This window comes from Delphinus delphis, chromosome 8, assembly GCF_949987515.2.
Source record: "Delphinus delphis chromosome 8, mDelDel1.2, whole genome shotgun sequence".
Classification (NCBI taxonomy): Eukaryota; Metazoa; Chordata; class Mammalia; order Artiodactyla; family Delphinidae; genus Delphinus; species Delphinus delphis.
This window is the reverse complement of record NC_082690.1, coordinates 41929797-41951420: the sequence shown is the minus strand read 5'-3', so window position 1 is coordinate 41951420 and position 21624 is coordinate 41929797. Positions and strand designations below refer to the sequence as shown.

At 37.8% G+C, this 21624-nt stretch overlaps 1 protein-coding gene across 2 annotated transcripts in view; it reads left to right on the top strand.

Annotated features, from left to right (window-relative positions):
- FAT3 (FAT atypical cadherin 3) overlaps positions 1 to 21624 on the top strand; it is a 560699-nt gene that overhangs the window by 432645 nt on the left and 106430 nt on the right. For both annotated transcript variants that reach the window (XM_060017235.1, XM_060017234.1), the window contains exons 7-8: positions 18450 to 18725; positions 21161 to 21371. In XM_060017235.1, coding sequence (XP_059873218.1) covers positions 18450 to 18725; positions 21161 to 21371 — 487 coding nt within the window. The remainder of the gene's footprint in view (positions 1 to 18449; positions 18726 to 21160; positions 21372 to 21624) is intronic.

Here is a 21624-nt window from a genome sequence, read left to right as displayed (position 1 = left end):
GCAAAGCAAAGGAAACTACAAACAAGGTGAAAAGACAACCCTCAGAATGGGAAAAACTATTTGCAAATGAATCAATCGACAAAGGATTAATCTCCAAAATATATAAACAGCTCATGCAGCTCAATATTAAAAAAACAAACAAACCAATCAAAAAATGGGCAGAAGACCTAAATAGACATTTCTCCATAGTGGAAATACAGATGGCCAAGAAGCACATGAAAAGCTTCTCAACATCACTAATTATTAGAGAAATGCAGATGAAAACTACAATGAGGTATCACCTCACACCAGTTAGAATGGCCATCATCAGAAAATCTACAAACAACAAATGCTGGAGTGGGTATGGAGAAAACAGAACCCTCTTGCACTGCTGGTGTGATTGTAAATTGATACAGCCACTATGGAGAACAGTATGGAGGTTCCTTAAAAAACTAAAAATAGAATTATCATATGACCCTGCAATCCCACTACTGGGCATATACCCAGAGAAAAGCATAATTCAAAAAGACACATGCACCCCAATGTTCATTGCAGCACTATTTACAATAGCTAGGTCATGGAAGCAACCTAAATGCCCAGCAACAGACAAATGGATAAAGAAAATGTGGTACATATATACAATGGAATATTACTCAGCCATGAAAAGGAGCGAAACTGGGTCATTTGTAGGGACATGGATGAATTTAGAGACTGTCATACAGAGTGAAATAAGTCAGAAAGTGAAAAACAAATATTGTATATTAACGCATATATGTGGAACCTAGAAAAATGGTACAGATGAACCGGTTTGCAGGGCAGAAATTGAGACACAGATGTAGAGAACAAATGTATGGACACCAAGGGGGGAAAGCAGCCGGGGGTGGTGGTGGTGGTGTGATGAATTGGGAGATTGGGATTGACATGTATACACTGATATGTATAAAAAGGATAGCTAATAAGAACCTGCTGAATAAAAAAATAAATTAATTAAACAAAAAAATAATAGCAAGAGGTTGAAACATAATGAATGCTCAATAAATAGTAGCTACTACTGCTATTATTATTACCATTATCACTTAACGTCTCTGAGCATTTGTATCATGGGGACTGCCCCACAGGTTGTTGTGAGAAATAAGTGAGTGCCTGAGACAGTGCTCTGAAAAAGGGATTATCCAGTGCTGCATCCCAAGCCTTTAGTGGAGAACCATCTTGGAAACCATCTGACTAGTCTTGGGGTAGAAAGTGAGAGATGATCCATTAAGGCACTGTCAATGCTGATGAACCATATAGAAATTGTCAAGAGCTCTGTAAGCACACAAGACCCAGAGTATGTTAGTGAGCTTTTCCTGGTTCCTGATGGTCCCTCCCGGGTTGGCCACATTTGACAGCTCTTTGACAGTCTTTTCTTTGCCTAAAACCAGCCAACATTTTTGAGTGCTTTCTGTATTCCAAGAATTATCCCAAGTTATTAAGAGCTGACTTCCAATTTCTACAAATATAATATTGTGGAATGGTAGCAAATAATTCATGACGGGCACCAGAAATAACATTCATTGGTCTAGACCAGAGCATGAATAATGTTGAGTGGAGAAATTTAAAACCAACATCCTGGTTCCAGCTATGTTCCCTTCTGTCCACACCCCCTCCCAACCTCCACATCCAGCTGCTTCCAACAAGCTGATGCAAATCAGAACCTAGTTGTGCAAACAAATTAGACTCTTCAAGATAGTTTGAGTCCCTGGCAGATCCTTGAAGTTTATGAAATTGTTGATATATTTTGGTGTGCATGTATATTTTTTCAGAGAGTAGCCCCTTAGTATTTATCATGTTTTTAAGTGGGTAGGTGGCTCAAAAATGGTTTCGGTAAACTAACTCCTCAGTATTTTCATTACTCAGAAACTCTAGTTAAAAATTTCAACATGCAGTCACCCAGGCTTCCTAGGAAACATACATACCTGAGGGAGTTGTTGGTTTTCTGATGTCTCCCTGCTCTGGTGACTGGGCTGGCTGCTGCCATGGTGTTTCAAAGCACTGTTGTTCTGGGTTAAGAAAGAGTTAAGTTTGCCTACCAAAGCCCTGGATAGCAAATAGGAAGTTAGCTCCCTTCAAGAAATTTTCTTAAAATAGAAATAATCTGTGAAAAATGGTACCACTATTCTTCAGCATTATGGAAGTATTCCCCACTTGATGTCGTAGAAGGTCAGAGATGAGCAAGGGTGTCTGGCTTAGATGAGAAGAATGAAAAAATTAAGAGAAGTGGGACAGTCTGGTTGACGGAAAGGTGAGGAATCACAGGAACACTGGCTGTTATAAATAAGAGGGGAAGTGGGAACATCCAGGTGAGACCAGATGTTCATTAGGGACAGGAATAATGAGATGCTGAGAAGGATGAAGTTATTGTCCAAACATACAAGAGCACTACAAATCCATTTGAAGAGAGATTCTACTCTTAGCACCCAGACTGTGGTCTCTACATACCATTTCCCATGGAAAGGAACCAGGATTCCTCATAGAAATAGCTGATTCCAGGTTTGGGGCAGGAGCCTGGGCATCTTATCCTGCCAGAAAAACCTAGTGGAATCTTGTTAGAAGGTCACGAGAGACAACTTGAACTGCCTTCCACTGGTCAAAGATGGGATAATTTGAGCATCAAAAAGAATAATTATTATAATGGACTGAAACACTTAAAATAGATTAAAAACCCAAGTGTTTATATTATATTCAAAAACAAACAAACTCACTTAGCTCTCACAATTACTCCATGAGGCAGGTACTATTTGTGGTGGGCAGAATGCACCCACGTCCCACACCCAAGATGTCTATGTTGTCCTAGTCGTCAGAATTTGTAAATATGTTACATGGCAAAAGGGGCCCTGCAGATGTAATTAAGGATACAGATCTTAGGACAGTGAGACTCTCCTAGATTATTTAGGTGGACCCAGTCGAATCACATGAGCCCTTAAGCAGATGATTTTGTCCAGCTGGAGTCGGAAGTGATGCAGCAAAGGGGAAGTCAGAGATTCCAAATATGAGAGAATTTGAAACATCATCGCTAGTTTGAATATGGAAGATGCAACACAGCAAGGAATGTAGGCAGCCTTAAGGATCTGAGAGAGGATCCTGCTGACAGCCAGCAAAGATGCAGGGACCTCGGGCCTTTAACCTCAAGAAACTAAATGCAGCCAACAACCTGAGTGACCTTGGAACTGATTCATCCCCAGAGCTTCCAGAAGGGAACACATCTCTGACGACCCCTTGATTTCAGGCTTATAAGACTCTAAGCCACACTATACTCAAACTTCTGACCTGTAGAACTAGGAGATAATAAATGGGTGTTATTTTAAACTGCTAAATCTGTGATAGCTTATTACGTTGGAAATAGGAAAAGAATCCCCTGTTGGCATCCCCATTTTACACATAAGGAAATTGAAGCAAAACGAGGTTAAGTAACTTGAGTAGATCAGGGTCTAGATGTAGGCAGTTGGATTCCAGAGACTGCTCTGCACTCTCAACCACTACACCGTGCTGCCTCGCAAAAGTAGGATTAAATCTTTGCTACCTATTCTAAGGCAGGAAGAGACGCTCATCTGGCTCTACTAGTTATGAGGGGGACACTGTTTAAGTGGTTGCCCCGTAAACATGGCACCACCTATGGCCATTAGAATGTTTCATCGCTGGTCATACACGCTAGGAAGAGAGCAAAATACCCCAACCTCTTTATAGCCCTCCCTGCCACCCACTGAGCTTATGAGCTACAGAGACACACACTACCAAGCATGAGAAATGACAAATTTTAACAACTTTCCCCATATATCTACCAAACCCATATGAGCTGCTGCATCTTCATTGCAAATTTAAATAAATCTAGAGCCTGGCTCGTCCAAAAGACCAAGAGATGAAAATTAATATATAACATCTGTTATTTGCATAATAGCACTTAACAAGCTTCATTTCCCTGACACTCTGGGAGTAGTTAAATCAAGTTTTATCATTACATTCATTTTTCCAGTGAAAAACTGAGGCACAGACAGGTTAGGTGGCCACCCTAGGTGTACACAGGTAGATATACAAAGCCACTTCTTCCTTCTCAAAATCAGATACCATCTTAGGAACTTTCCCTTACATGTCTATGTATATAAAATATACAGCTTAATTCATTAGGGGAAGTATTTGGTCTAGTGGAAGGAGCGCTGACCCTGAATCAGGTGACCCAGGTTCAAAGTCAGCACTTAACCAGTGGTTGACTGTGTTACCACAGGAGGAAGCTCTATCTCTTGTGAGACTCAGTTTCTCCAACATAATGCGAGTAAGATCTTACATACCTCAGGGGTTATTGTAAGAATAAATAAGATATTATGCGATATCATGAGAGCTGTGACATGTCAGACACATGTAGGTTTTATTATTGTAGTCTTTTCTCAACTTAAAACTGTAATAATATACCTACTAACTATAAAATATTATGTGTGTGGCTTTTACTGTTATTCATGAAAGGCGGCAGAGATATTCATGCCCAAATGATAATCTAAAAATTACATCGATTTTATTCAGGGACTTATGATATGTGCTTTTGTGATTTTCATATGCTTTTCTTATTCATGTCCTGCTTTGATCTATAAAGATATGAAAATCAGCTTGTATTTGTATGCTCCACAGCCAAACCTGAGATTAAAACTCTCTTTCAGATCATTTCCACATTTCTTAAGCCCCACAAGGCAGTTAATTTAGATTGGCCGCTAAGCCTTCCAGCCAGCGGGTCCCTATTCTCTGGGGCTGGGTGGTCTGTGATGTGCGTTCTTGGGTTAGCCTTGCCCTTGATGGCCATGGGGATTCCATTCCTCTCTTATCTCTAGGTGATGTTGGGAGTTCCTAACTGGACTCCTTTCTTACAAAGCAGACTTTAACTTGAAGATTTGGATTTTGTCTTACCCTTTTCCTCCACTTTGCACCAGCTTAAAAGGAGGTGGAGGGTAGAAACAAATCACTTTTGCTAATGCCTTTCCATGATCCCTGGATCGAGGGGCTTTCAAGGGACACCCTCATCAAGGGTTTTCTTTTGTTTCCTTTAATATCATCTCCCTCTTAGCAGGTGAAAAAGGCAGTGGCCCAAAGCTTCCTTGTATATTTAGGCTAAGACAATGCTGGAACAAGTGCAATTATATAGATGAAATAAGGCAGCAAGCCAACTCTACTGTGAGACTTTCTGTTAAAAAAATAATAATGATAAAATCTCACTGAATGTAATAGATCCGTGCCTGACAACTTATGAGTAAATCAATTCTTAACAATGGATTCCAATTTTAAAGGCAGCAGGGAACTTTCTTTATTTTTAATGTATAAATTTATTTTATTTATTTATTTTTGGCTGTATTGGGTCTTCGTTGCTGTGCGTGGGCTTTCTCTAGTTGCGGTGAGCGGGGGCTACTCTTCATTGTGGTGCGCAGGCTTCTCATTGCAGTGGCTTCTTTTGTTGCAGAGCACGGACTCTAGGCGCGCGGGCTTCAGTAGTTGTGGCATGCGGGCTCTAGAGCAGAGACTCAGTAGTTGTAGTGCATGGACTTAGTTGCTCCACGGTATGTGGGATCTTCCCGGACCAGGGCTCGAACCCGTGTCCCCTGCATTGGCAGACGGATTCTTAACCACTGTGCCACCAGGGAAACCCAGCAGGGAACTTTCTGTTCAGAATAATCCCTGATTAATGTTCCTGAAATGAGAATGGTCGTGTCAGTTATGTGTTTGGTAAATTAGGATTTCTGTATTGCAAGGTACGTAATATTTGCACACATGTTTGTTCACATGTATGTTTTGTACATTTATAGTTAATGTGTATATAATTTAAGTGCACATGGAAACTGTATAATGGAATGCATACAGAATTTGGCTCCGTAAGACCTAGATTTGAGCGTGGCCTTGCCCTTGTGACTTGGGCACATCCCTTAATTTCTCTGATTCTCATTTTCCTCATTGAGAAACAAGAGATAATACAGTTTAAGAAATGAATATGGTACAGATTTATAAACTGGAAAACAAGCACACGATTTTTCTCCTTAGGCATTCAAAAACAAAACTTGCAGGCTTGGAGAGAATACAAGAGGCATCATCCTTGAAATCACAACTGTAGAATGTTTTAAGTATGGTTTTGAAATGCAAACAGAGGCAGGACAGAATTTTCAGTAATTCAGGATTTAATTGGTTCTAATAAAAGACAGAGGCCTTAGCCTCCAACTCACCCCATGGACACTTCATGCCATGAGCCTTTGTAAGGCTGGACTTGGCATCTACCCAGACTTAGCTTAGACGAGCCTGCAAAACCCAAAGTGTTTGTGGTGAGCAGCACTGAAACCAGCTCTGAAGAGGCTTCCCACACTCAGGTTTCCTCCTGCTTTGAATCCATTGTACTTCTTTAGGCATTTCAATTACCATTTTGAACACAACATCTTTGAGAGTTACTTTGCTTTGTTTGGTAGTTCAGGAGCTCACAAATGGCCCCAACTGTGGGAAATAAAAAGCAAATGAGGAAAGGGAAGTCTTTTACAGAGAAACACTTGTTCAGACTGTAGATTAGGCTCAGGACAAAGCAAGCAGAAAGAGGCAAGCTTTTCAAGAGCACATCAACTTTGAAACCTCAGGAAGGTCAGGGCAGGCTTGCTGGCCGGAAAGGCTCTTTTATCCCATTAATATGACTGCTTCTGTGAACACAAATATTTTAGCATCTTGACTAAGTTAACTGGAACTTTTTAAAGGAAAGAATTGGCATTCAAAGAATCTAGTATGGCTTTCCAAATACAGTGGAGATAAAACAATACCCAAAATGCTATAGGCACACTTCTCTAAACTTTTTCTACCATAAACTACAAGCAAAGCTTGTCCCCGCGTCAAGCTCACTCCCACGGCAAGTCGTCCTGGCACAGAAGTCGTAGCACGGCCCTTTTCCTCTCACTCAAAAAAGCACATCTCCACCAAAGTGATGGATAGTACAGTTATTTATAAGAACAACCATGGTCTGACTAAATTTATTTCTAAGAGTAAATAATTGTCTAGAATGCAGCCAGATGCTTGCATATTATTTAATGGAGAACCACTAAAGTCTTTCTTATTAGTCAGGAATAAGACAAGAATATCACTGTTTCCACTACTATTTAACATTGTGCTGTAAGTATTAGCCAATACAATTAGCTAAGATAAAGTAATTTGTGTTATAAGAATTATAAAGGAAAAGGTAAACTGACCTCTATTTACATGTAGTGTAATTATATATCTGAAAAGCTCCAAGGAGGGAATGGAAAAACTACTTCAAATGATAGGAAAATTAGTAAAGCAACAGCTTATAAATTTAACATACAAAAATCAATGGCCTCCATATATAGCCCACCCCCCCCCCAAAAAAAAAAACAGTGAAAAAGTGTAATGAAAAAGAACCTATTTAGGTTAGCACATATATAAACTTTAAAAGTGTTCAAAACCTATCTGAGGAAAACTAAAACACTCCTGAAAAACAAAATAGTAGATTTGAACAAATGAAAAAAGACAAACTATGTTCTTGGTTAGGAAGACTCCATCATGAAGAAATTAGTTCTTCCTTAATTATCCTGTACTTTTAACATAACCCCAGTTTAAAATGCTATCATTTTGTCAGGTGCTATAGAAGTTGACTATAAAGTTAATTTAGAAGAACAACAATCGGGACTTCCCTGGAGGTCCAGGGGTTAAATCTTCACCTTCCAATGCAGGGGGTGCGGGTTTGATCCCTGGTTGGGAATCTACGATCCCACATGCCTCATGGTCAAAAAAACAAAACATAAAACATAAGCAATATTGTAACAAATTCAATAAAGACAAAAAAACAACAACAACAACAATCAAGAATAACCATGAAAATCCTGAAGAGAACAAAGAGAAGGCCTAGCTTTTCCAAACAATTAAAATATATATAATGGAAATATGGAATCACTATTTAGTGATTAGTTAGTGCACCAGGAACTAACATAGTATTGTGGGTCAATTATACTGCAAAAGCAAACAAATAAACAAACTCATAGAAAAAGAGATCAGATTTATGGTTACCAAAGGCAGGTGGGAGGGAGAGGGGGAACTGGATGAAGGGTAGTAAAAAGGTACAAACTTCCAGTTATAAGATAAATAAGTACTAGGGATGTAATGTACAACATGACAAATATAATTAACACTGCTGTATGTTATATGTGAAATTTGTTAAGAGAGTAAGTCCTAAGAGTTCTCATCACAAAGAAAAATGTTTTTTCATTTCTTTAATTTTGTATCTATATGAGATGATAGATGTTGACTAAACTCATTATGATAATCACTTCATGATGTATGTAAGTCAAATCATTATGCTGTACACCTTAAACTTACACAGTGCTTTATGTCAATTATGTCTCAAGAAAACTGGAAGGAAAAAAATACTATAAAGCCTCTGTAATTAAAACATTTTGATGTTGTTGCATGAAGAGATAGATAAACCAATGGAACAAAATAGAAAAGCCAGAAATATACTATCTGCATAGGTAGAGTTAGTATACAGTAAAAGTGACTTCTCAAATCGGTAAGGAAGTGATGGTCTGCTAAAAAGTAGCATTGAAATAAATAGAGAGCCATGTGGAATAAAATAAAATGGGACCCATTCCTCACATAATATACTATGAAAAATTCCAAATGGATTAGAGATGTAAATGTAAGAAAAAAGAAGCATTTAAATTCAATTTTTTTTAAAAAAATAAGCATGATCACCAAAATCTGGAAATGTAGAAAATACTCTAAACTATGACTTAACATCCAGAAACAATAAGGGAAAAGACTGATGCATTCAACTACATGAAAATAAAAATAAAATCTTTTGCATGGCAAAAAAAATTACCATAAACAAAATAAAGATAAATGACAAAATTGAAAACATTTGCAATGTGTATCCTCATGCTCCCAAAATAAAGGGAAAAAAGTACCATCTAACCCGTAGAAGAATGAACTTATATAGTTTTAACAGAAAAAGAAATGCAAATGGTTCTTAAACATATGAAAAGATGCTCAACCTCACTCATAACAAGAGAAAGAAAAATTTAAAATACATTCAGATGACATTTCTCATCTATCAGCTTGGCCAAAAACCCAAAAGTTTTACAGCATGCTCTGTTGGCAAGGCTGTGGGAAGACAGTCATTCTTAAATACTGCTATAGAAAGGCAAAGTAATCAAACTTATAGGTAGGGGAATATGGGAAGTATCTCACAAAACCATATAAGCACTTCTTTGTTTCAGCGATCCCAATTGGGACAGAAATATATGTTAGCAAAAATGTGAAAAGACACAAGCACAAGGCTCTTCATTGCACGGTCATTCGAAGAGCAAAAATAGGAATGCACGTCAATAGAGGACTGATTGAGTTAACTATGATACATTTATCCATGGAGAAGTATTTCTGTACTGCTGTAGCATGGTCTTCATGATATGAAGCAGCAACAGTATTGACCTTTTGAGTCAGATAGCTCTTTGTTGCAGGGGTTATCCTGTGCATTTTAGGATGTTTAGCAACTCCCCTGCCTTCCATCCACTAGGTTCTAGGAAAATCCCTCCCCCGAGCTGTGACAACCAAAAATGTCTACAGACATTGTGAAATGACCCCAGGAGACAAAGTCATCCTCAGTTGAGAACTATTGATATAATGCAGCAGTCCCCAACCTTTTTGGCACCAGGGAGCGGTTTCATGGAAGACACTTTTTCCACGAGGAGGGGAGGGGGAATGGTTCAGGTGGAAATGTGAGTGATGGGAAGCAATGGGGAGCAATAGATGAAGCTTCGCTTGCTTGCCTGCCGCTCACCTCCCACTGTGCAGCCCTGGTTCCTAACAGGCCACGGACTGCTACTGGTCCACCGCCCAGGGGTTGGGGACCCCGGATATAATGTTAAGTGAAATAACCTGTTGAGGGGAGTGTATACAGTATGTTAATATTAATAAAATAGATGGATAAAAAGGTTACCTGAAGAAGAAGGGAATACATGAAAGAGAAAGATACAGAAGCTAAGCTTGACTATAACTTTTTGTAAATTTAACATTGGTAATTTACATATAATATAAAACAAAATTAAATGTTAAAAAAGCAAGTCTAAAATTTGAAAGTAAATGGAAGCAGATGAACATATATGTGTATCCAGTTGGGAGCATGTATGCACAGGGAAGAACTATTCTAAGTGACTTTACATATACTAATTTGACTGTATATGCCTAGTGGGATAAATCCAAGGGACAAAAAGACAAAATAATATTAAATTAGTTTGAATGACCATAATTGTAATGTGATTATAATAACAATGTTGGTGTTATTCAGAGACTTGGGCATGTATTTCAGATATGTGAACATTCAGATAGGTGAATAATTATGGTGATGTCATTGAGCATGAGAAATGTCATCATGAGAGAAAGAAGATAGGTAAAAAGAATGAAATTAAGTAAAAACCTTGATGGGTACCTTAATATTGTCTTTTGTTTTGTTTTTTATTGAAGTATAATTGACTTACAATATCGTATTAGTTTCAGGTGTGCAACATAATGCCTCGATATTTTTATGCATTACAAAATGATCACCATGATAAGTCTACTTACCATTTGTCACCATAAAAAGTTACTGTAATATTATCAATTATACTGTATTCCCTTTGCTGCACATTACATCCCTGTGACTTATTTACTTTGTAACTGGAAGTTGTACCTCTTAATCCCCTTAACTTATTTCACTTTTTTCCCCACTCCTCTCCCTTCTGGAAACCACCAATTTGTTCTCTGTATCTATGAGTCTGTTTCTGTTTTGTTATGTTTGCTTTGTTTTTTAGATTCCACATATAAATGAAATCATAGAGTATTTGTCCTTTTCTGAGATTTTTCACTTAGCATAATACTCTGTCCATCCATATTGTCGCAAATGGCAAGATTTCATTCTTTTTTATAGCTGAGTAATATTCCATTGTTTGTGTGTGTGTGTTTCTGTGTGTATGTATACACACACACGCGCACACACACACACACACACACACACACACACACACCACCTTCTTTATCCATTCATCTATTGATGGACACTTAGGTTGCTTCCATATCTTGGCTATAGTAAATAATGCTGCCATGAACATAAGGGTACATATGTCTTTTCGAATTAGTGCTTTTTTTTCCTCAGAAAAATACCCAGAAGTGGGATTTCTGGATCATGTGATAGTTCAATTTAAAAATTTTTAGGAACCTCCATACTGTTTTCCATAACAGCACTACCAATTTACATTCCTACTAACAGTGCATGAGGGTTTCCTTTTCTCAGCCTCTTCATCAACGTTTGTTATTTGTGGTCTTTTTGACCATTCTGACAGGTGTGAAGTGATATCTCATTGTGGTTTTTATTTGCATTTCCCTGATGATTAGTGATGTTGAGCATCTTTTCATGTGTCTGTTGGACATCTGTATGTCTTCTCTGGATAAATGTCTATTCAGGTCCTCTGCCCATTTTTTATTCAGGTTGGGTTTTTGATGTTGAGTTGTATGAGTTCTTTGTATATTTTGTATATTAACCCCTTATCAGATATATCATTTGCAAATATCTTCTCCCATTCAGCAGGTTGCCTTTTTGTTTTGTTGATAGTTTCCTTCACTGTGCAAATGTTTTTCAGTTTGATGTAGTCCCATTTGGTTTTGTTTTTGGGTTTGTTGGCTTTTATTTCCGTAGCCTGGAGAGACATATTCAAAAAATATATTGCTAACACAACATCAAAGAGTGGTATGCCTATGTTTTCTTCTAAGAGTTTTATGATTTCAGCTCTTACATTTAAGTCTTTAATCCATTTGGGGTTATTTTTGCATAGGGTGTAAGAAAGTAGTTCAGTTTGATCTTTTGCATATAACTGTCCAGGTTTTCCAACACAATTTACTGAAGAGGCTGGCTTTTCACCATTGTATATTCTTGCCTCCTTTGTCATAGATTAATGGACCATATAAGCATAGGTTTATTTCTGGGCTATCTGGTCTATTCCATTGATCTATGTCTCTGTTTTGGTGCCAGTACCATATTTCATTGATTAATGTAGCCTGGTAGGATAGTTCAGGTAGCATGATACCTCCAGCTTTTTTCTTCTTTCTCAAGATTGGGGTCTTTTATATTTCCATACAAATTTTAGAATTATTTGTTCTAGTTCTGTGAAAAATGCCAATTTTTTTTGATAGGGATTGCATTGAATTTGTAGATTGCCTTAGGTAGTATGGTCATTTTAACAATATTAATTCTTTCAATCTAAGAAGATGGTATATCTTTCCATCTGTTTGTGTCATTGTCAGTTTCTTTCATCAGTCAGTGTCTTATAGTTTTGAGTACAGGTCTTTTACCTCCTTGGTTAGATTTATTCCTAGGTATTTTATTCTTTTTGATACAACTGTAAGTTGGATTGTTTTCTTAATTTCTCTTTCTGATAGTTCATCATTAATGTATAAAAATGCAGCAGATTTCTGTATATTAATTTTGTATCTTGCAACTTTACTGAATTTATTTATCAGTTCCAATAGTTTTTTGGTGGTGGTGTTAGCATTTTCTATATATAGTATCATGTCATCTGCAAACAGTGACAGTTGTACTTCTTTTCCAATCTGAATTTTTAAATTTCTTGTCTGATTTCTGTGACTAGGATTTCCAATACGTAAAAGAATTTCCAATTGCATGAAAATGGTGAAAGTGGGCATCCTTGTCTTGTTCCTTTCTTAGAGGAAATGCTTTCAGTTTTTCACCATTAAGTATGATGTTGGGCTGTGGGTTTGTCATATATGGGCTTTATTATGTTGAGGTGTGTTCCCTCTATACCCACTATGTTGAGAGTTTTTATCATAAATGGATGTTGAATTTTGTCAGGAGCCTTTTCTGCATCTTCTGAGATTATCATATGATTTCTATTCTTCAATTTGTTAATATGGTGTATCACATTGACTGATTTGGGGATACTGAACCATCCATCCTTCCATCCCTGGGATAAATCCTACTTGATTATGGTGTATGATCCTTTTAATGTATTGTTGAATTCAGTTTGTTAATATTTTGTTGAGGATTTTTGCATCTATGTTCATCAGTGATATTGGCCTCTAATTTTCTTTTTGGCAGGTATCTTTGTCTGGTTTTGGTATCAGGGTTCCACTGACCTCGTAGAATGAGTTCAGTAGCATTCCTTCCTTTTCAATTTTCTGGAATATTTTGAGAAGCATAGATACTGACTCTTGAAACGTTTTGTAGAATTCACCTGTGATGCCATCTGGTCCTGGACTTTTGTTTGTTGGGAGTTTTTTGATTACTGATTCAGTTTCAATACTGGTAATTGATCTGTTCATATTTTCTACCTTCCTGATACAGTCTTGGGAGATTATAAGTTTCTAGGAATTTACCTATTTCCTCTAGGTTGTCCATTTTATTGACATAAAATTTGTCATAGTAATATCTTATGATCCTTTGCATTTCTGTGGTATCGGTTGTAACATCTCTTTCATTTTTAATTTTATCTGTTTGGGCCCTCTCCCTTTTCTTTTTGATGAGTCTGGCTAAAGGTTTTTCTTGTTTCCTGAGGTAGGCTTACATCATTATACTTCCCTCTTAGAATTGCTTTGGCTGCATCCCATAAATTTTGGGTCATTGTGTTTCCATTTTCATTTGTCTCCAGGTATTTTTTTAGTTTCTTCTTTGATTTCCTCAGTGACCCATTGGTTGTTTAGTAGCATATTGTTTAACTTCTACATCTGTGTTTTTTGCAGTTTTTTTCTTGAGGTTGATTTCTAGTCTCATAATGTGGTGGTTGGAAAAGATGCTTGATATGATTTCAATAGTCTTAAAGTTGTTGAGATTTGTTTTGTGGCCTAGCACGTGATCTCTGCTGGAGAATGTTCCATGTGTGTCTGAAAAGAATGTGTATTCTGCTGCTTTTGAATGTAACGTTCTATATATTATATATATATATATATATATATATATATATATATATATATACACACACACATACATATATAAATATATATATATATATCAATCAATTAAGTCCATGTGGTTAATGTGTCATTTAAGGCCAATGTTTCCTTATTGATTTTCTGTCTAGATGATCTGTCCATTGGCATACGTGGAGTGTTAAAGTTCCCTACAATTATTGTATTACTGTTATTTTCTCCCTTTATGTTGTTAATATTTGCTATATGTATTTATGTGTGCCTATGTTGAGTAAATATATATTTACAATTGTTATATCTTCTTGTTGGATTGATCCCTTTAACATTATGTAATACCCTTCTTTGTCCCTTGTTACAGTCTTTGTTTTAAAGTCTATTTTGTCTAAGTATTGCTACTCCAGCTTTCTTTTGATTTCCATTTGCATGGAGTACCTGTTCCCATTCTCTCACTTTCAGTCTGTACGTGTCTCTAGATCTGAAATGAGTCTCTTGTAGGCAGCATATATGTAGGTCTTGTTTTCTTTTTTATCCATTCAGTCACTCTATGTCTTTTGTTGGAACATTTAGTCCATTTCCATTTAAAGTAATTATTGATGGATATGTACTTATTGCCATTTTGTTAATTGTTTTCTGATTGTTTTTGTAGTTCTCCTTTGTTCCTTTTATTCTCTTGCAATCTTCCCTTGTGATTTGATGACTATCTTTAGTGTTCATTTGGATTCTTTTCTCTTTATTTTTTTGTGTCTATTAAAGGTTTTTGATTTGTGGTTACCATGAGATTCATATATAACATCTAATATGTATGGGTGTCTATTTTAAGTTGATGATTTCTTAAGTTTAAATGCATTCTAACAGCCCCACATTTTTACTCCTTTCGCCCCACATTTTATGTTTTTGACAACATATTTTACATCTTTTTATTCTGTATATTCCTTATCTACTTATTATAGATAAAGATGATTTTACTGTTTTTGTCTTTTCACCTTCCTACTAGCTTTATAAGTGCTTAGTCCACTACCTTTACTATATTTTGCCTTTACTAGTGAGATTTTTCCCATCATAATTTTTTAAATTTCTATTTGTGGCCTTTTCTTTTCCACTTAAAGAAATCCCTTTAATATTTCCTGTAAGGTTGCTTTAGTGGTGATGAACTCCTTTAGCTTTTGCCTGTCTTTAAAACTCTTTATTTCTCCTTCAGTTCTGAATGATATCCTTACCAGATAGATTATTTTTGGATGTAGGCTTTTTTCCCTTTCAGCACTTGGATATATTATGCCATTTCCTTCTGGCCTGCAAATATTCTGCTGAAAAGTCAGCTGAGAGTCTTATGGGAGTTCCCTTGTTTATAACTAGTTGCTTTTCTCTCGCTGCTTTTAAGGATCTCTCTTGGGACTTCCCTGGTGGTCCAGTGGTTAAGAATCTGCCTTCCAATGCAGGGGATGTGAGTTGAATCCCTGGTCAGGGATCTAAGATCCCACACGCCACAGGGCAACTAAGCCCGAGCGCTCTGGAGCCCATGCACCACAATGAAAGATCCTGCATGCTGCAACTAAGACTCATGCAGCCAAATAAATAAATATTTAAAAAATAAATTATAAAAAATAAAAATGATAAAAAAGGATGAGTATCTTTAATTTTTGACATTTTTATTATTATTTGTCTTGGAGTGGACTCTCTGTACTTCCTGGGCCTAGATGTCTGTTTCCTTTCCCAGGTTAGGAAAATTTTCAGCTAGTATATATTCAAGTATGCTCTCTGCCCCTTTCTCTCTCTATTCTCCTTCTGGGACCTTTAGTGTGCTTGTTAGTGTGCTTGATGTTGGCCTAGAGGTCTCTTAAATTATTCTCAGTTTTTGTAATTCTTTTTTTTTTGTTGTTTTCTGTTTAGCTTGGGATTTCCACTACTCTGTCTTCTAGTTCACTGATCCTTTACTCTGTATCATCTAATCTACTGTTGACTTCTTCTAGAGTATTTCTTTACTTCAGTTATCATGTTCCTCAGCTCTGTTTGGTTTTTCTTCATATTTTCTAACTCTTTGTTAAAACTTATGACTCTGCTCATCCATTCTTTCCCCAAGCTCGTTAAGCATCTTTATGATCATCCTCTTAAATTCTATGGGAGTAGATTGCTCATCTCCCCTATGCTTAGTTCTTCTTCTGGGGTTTGGTCTTGTTCTTTCATTTAGGACATATTACTCTGTCTCCTCATTTTACCTTATTTTCTGTGTTTGTTTTATGTATTAGGTAGTTCAGTTATGTTTCCTGGTCTTGGAGAAGTAGCCTTGTGTAGGAGACATCCTATGCAGCCCAGCTGCACACTACCCTCTTGTCACCAGGGCTATATGTTCTAGTGGTGCCTCCTATGTGGGCTGCATGAGGTCTTTTGTTGTGGCAAGGTCAACTACTGTGGATGTGCTGGTAGGCTCTCAGCTCAATTGGCCGCCAGGCCCTGCCACATGCAGTGGCTGCTGTCCCACAGTGGATGGGGCTGGATCCCAGTGCAGCTGGCCACATGATTCGGGGGGTCCCAGGGCTGGTGCCATGCCACTGATAGGGTTGTTGACAACTTAATTTTGAATTGGTAGTATCAATATGAACTCATGAAATAATTGTTTAAAACAAAACAATTTCCTGACTCTGTCCACTGAAAAACTAGCAAAGCTAGCAGCAATAAGCATTCCTAGCACCAGACTGTGGTCTCTAAATGCCACTTCTAACTAAAAAGAAACCAACACTTCTTGGAGAAATGGATAATTCAAGACTGGGGCAGAAAATATGTACAAGATGACCCTGAAAAAATTACCAGCAGCAATTATTGGAAAGCAAGGAAGCTATCAAAGACTACTTGGGTTGTGTCAGAGCATTGCAGAAGCCAACTTGAAGAGGCTCCCCATGGCCAAGGAAGGACCATTTGTGCATCAATAAATATAGTAACTGCAGTGGACAGAAACACATCAGATGTGATTAAATTCATGAGCTCATAATGATGCTTGAAAAAAAATACCTTATTGATCACTTTGGGAGGAGCTGAAGAACCAACTCATTATTTTGAAATGATCAAGGAAAAGAATTCTCCTTCCTTTTCAACATGAAGTGTACTTCAGAGTAACCAAATAATTGAAGAAAACTTTCTTTTTAGAACTATTCTAGCTAATAAGTGGGGAAGAAATCATAGAATTAAAACACTACTGTTTTGTATTTTTAATGAATTAATATTATCTATATCATGATCATCAATGGCTGCTAATATCATGGAACAAGATAGAGAACTAGACATTATGTTTCTCCAGATGGAAATATATCACCCATAAAAGATTTTTGTCAAGGAAAAAAGAAGGAAATTGAATGTGAATTTTATTGTCTCCTACATAAAACTACCAAGTTATAAGAAATACACGGGACAGAGGAACATGTCGAACAAAACCATGGGGATACAATAAGCAAACTTCAGACTGTGGGAACTAAAGAGGAAAGGGCTCAATTTTTTGATTGCCAACAATAACAACATAAAAATTGCAAGGAAATCAATGAAGATAGAGGGAGAACCTACAAATTAAAAGATAATTAAAGGAAATGTCAATCAAATGCAATGTCTGTGCCTTATTTGCATATCCTGGTTAAAAGAAACTGAAAATATATATGCACATGTACGCAAACATATATAACTCATTACAAAACAATTACAGAAGTATGAACACCAACTGAATATTTAAAGACATTAAGGAATTCCTGTTTTCTCTGTTTAGATGCAGTAGTGGTATTGTGTGTATGTGTGTGTTTATTTTGAGTCCCTATCTTTTAGAGATGTACACTGAAATTATATGATGTCTGGGACTTGCTTCAAAATAATATGAGGGAGCAGGTGGAGATGAATGGGCATAAAGATGAAACAAGGTTAGCCATGAATTGATCATTATCAAAGCTGAGTGATGAATATTCAGGGTTAATTAAGCTATTACTTTTATAAAATCTGCTTGAAAAATTTTGAAACAACTTGGGAACTTCATATTTTAACTATCATTAGTACCATGTTCTTTGCTAGACACCTCCCATCTGAAGGAGAGCCACCTCTGTATTCACACCTCCCTTTCCTCTGCCTCTTTGTTACTTATCTTGTCACTGCCTCCACATTAGGTCTACTATAAGAAGCACATAACAAGAATGTAAGATAATAGGAACTTAACAAACTAAGGTCACCTTGTGATCTCTTACATTGTGCCTCAAATAATCTCCTAGAATTACCCCCCCATCCCAGAGGCTGTCTCATCTGTTCACTTAATCGTGAGAATATTGATCCTCATAGTTTATGTTCCTGCTAATGTGAACTACGGGTTTATCGTCAACCTCTAATTACAGAGTGCTGTCATAAGAATCTTCCTACATATTAAAGTAGTTGCTAGAAGCTGGGATCCAGGAACATAGAGGGAGGAGAGAAGGAGGGAGCCTCTTTTACTAGAAATGAGTAAATTGGCATTAGTCATCACTCTTGTCTCCTTTTAACTATAGGTATTTATCAAAGTGCTGGATAATAATGATAATGGCCCAGAATTCTCTCAGCCAAATTACGATGTGACAATTTCCGAGGATGTGCTTCCAGATACCGAGATATTGCAGATTGAAGCCACAGACAGAGATGAGAAGCACAAGCTAAGTTATACTGTCCACAGCAGCATAGATTCTGTCAGCATGAGGAAGTTCCGGATTGACCCCAGCACTGGCGTGCTCTACACAGCCGAGAGGCTGGACCACGAAGCCCAGGACAAGCACATACTCAACATAATGGTAGGACCAAACTGCTTAATATGCTCTCCTAGCAGAATCACTGACCATCCAAGGCACATGCCTTAGCCTTCAGATGTACAGGCCCTTGAATTTTGTAAGTAGTAGTAAATTTGGTCTTTTCAACCACAGGGTTGCATTCATTCTTGCCTTTTTAGTTCAGTGAGGCATTACTGTTGTTAGATAGTGACTCCATATGTTTGCCAAACTGAAATATTAGATGAGCTCTACAGACAGTGGCCGCTCAGTAAAGGCTGCTGACAGCCTGATTTGAGCAGGAAGGAACAGGCCGTGTTTCTGTACTGGTTCACATCCAAAAGATTTTGTGGAAAAGTTTAAAAGAAGTTCCTTGAGAAGTTAATTACAAGGGTAATCATTTATCAACCTGTATAATGCTCAGTCCTTGGAAGCATTCAGAGAACTGATTGATTACTTATTGCACTGGCATTGGACCTAGTGGTAAATACTGGCCCACAAAAGAGATCTCAAAACTCACCAAAGCCTACAGAGAATGTTGAATTTGGGTTCATGGGGTCTCCAAATTATGTAGAAGATGCTTTCATTTTAAAACAAAGTTTGGCTAGTTTACATAATTGGGAAGTAAAGATTAGTAATAAACACCCTTGTTTATGACCTAAAACCTGTCCCTTTAACTATCCAAGAACCCTATGGACAATTGTACAGCCACTGCCTAACAGGGCCCCCCTGAGTTCCTTAAGACCAGGTAGGATGGCAGAGATGTAATCTTTGTACTGATTGGCTTTAAAATACACTAAGATGCTACCAATTCCCAAGCAGCTGAAGTACTGTTCCACTAAGTACTACTCTTCCTTTCCAAGTCTCTGGGCAAGAAGAAACTAGAGTTCCATGCCTTTGGCTATGGTTTCCAGATGAGACTCCAGGGAACGGAAGAGGGACTCAGGGTTCATCAGATCCATCCCTCTGGGCGTTCATTCATTCATTCAACAGATATTTCTCAAGCACCTACTGTATACTAAATTCTGTTCTAGGCACCGAGGATATAAAAGAGACAAAGTCCCTGCACCTTTGGACATTCGATTGGAACAGACCTAGATTTCAGTAATCCCAAAGTACAGAGTCAAGTTTGGTCCTTGGGTGGGGCAGGCTGGTCTACAGACAGGGAAACTCATCACACTCACCGGCTAGCTTTTGCATATATCTCTTCAGGAGCAGAACTCTACTTCCAGTGACTAACTCTATTCTCACGATTTCTTCAAGCCATTTCTGTTCATTCTTTCCTTAACAAACTTAGAATTCAGTGCACTTACCCTGTATCATTTATCGTTTATGTAATTGAATATTTAGAGCAAACAACTCCTTTATGCTGCCTTTCTCCAAGCTAAGCCCTTATAGTCATTTTGCTCAATTCCTTTTAGGTTAGTATTTCCGAAAAACCCTTTCCCTTTGATAGCTTTTCTTGGTATATTTTCTAATTTCTTCAAATCTCTCTGAAGTTAGGCGATCTAAAATTGAACAAGCAAAAAGCACACATTGGATTAATGCTACATACAATGATAGCAAAATCATGTGTTAGAGTTAAAGAATTGATTAGTTGCAAGCTTCTGCCATATGCAAACCAGGGAAAACTTTAAAGCAATCAGGCAAAGTTCTTTGGTGATTTCACAGTGCTGGGGTCTCACATTTCAAAAATTAAGATTTGGTTCATCTTCCCAGTGGTCAGCGTTCTCTCTTAGTTCTGGGACTTTATTTATGTTGGTTCTTCTTGCCTGAAATATATGCCACGCCCCCCGCCCCCCAGCACTTTACTACTTCTACTTGGTTTTGTTACCTTTTCCAAGCTAGGCTAACATCCTTACTAATTACTCATATTCTGGTACTTACCTCTGGGCCTTGTATCTTTCTACTTATTTGTTTGGATTCCCCAGTCAACTATAAGGTTCTTGAGGTCAGGAACTGTAGCTCATCCACTGCTGAACCACAAGAGTCAATCCCAGGACTTGGTAGATAATAGATGATAATAAAGGTTTGTTGAATGAATGAATGAATGACAGTGGCTACATTCCACATTTTAGTTTCCCCTTTACAAGGGCCTCTATCCACCATTCCATTAGCAACTGTATACACAAATTCCGGGGGGTGGAGGGCGAGGGGGGGCAGAGGAAAGTGCTGTGTTTGCGATATCCTGACATCAGTTCTACAAGCACAGACTGAACACAGACCAGAGGCCAGGCGTAATGCTGAGCAATAAAGACAGCGTGGCCCCAGCTCTCACTGTGTTCACAATCAGCGTCCTCACTCTATAATAGCACTGCTTACTGAATACCCTCTCTGGGTCTGGGACTGGGTCAAGCGGTTTTTGTGCATTATTTCATTTTGATTTCACTTTAGGCACAGCCAGGTGAATTCTTTGCAACTTAAAGATTTTAGTCCTACTGCTTCTTATATTTTGCCTAAAGGTCAGAGATCAGGAGTTTCCTTATCGAAGAAACTTGGCCCGAGTCATTGTGAACGTGGAAGATGCTAATGATCACAGCCCCTATTTTACCAACCCGCTGTATGAAGCATCTGTGTTCGAATCGGCTGCTCTGGGATCAGCTGTACTGCAAGTGACGGCTCTGGACAAAGACAAAGGGGAAAATGCAGAACTCATATATACCATAGAAGCAGGTGAGAGCTGGTGCAGATTGCAGTGTCATGCATGGCATTGGACCCTCAGTAGTATTTATCACCATGTAAAATTCACATAGTTACCACTGGAATGTCTCCAGATGAATTTTTTGGCCAAGCAACTGCCCTATTTGCACAACGATGGTGTATCAGGTTCTTGGCATTTCAGTAAGATGTTTTCCATCATTGACAGCGAAGAAGGAGTTTCCTTTCACTGTGTTCAATCTCACTGTGTTCCTTTCACTGTGTTCAA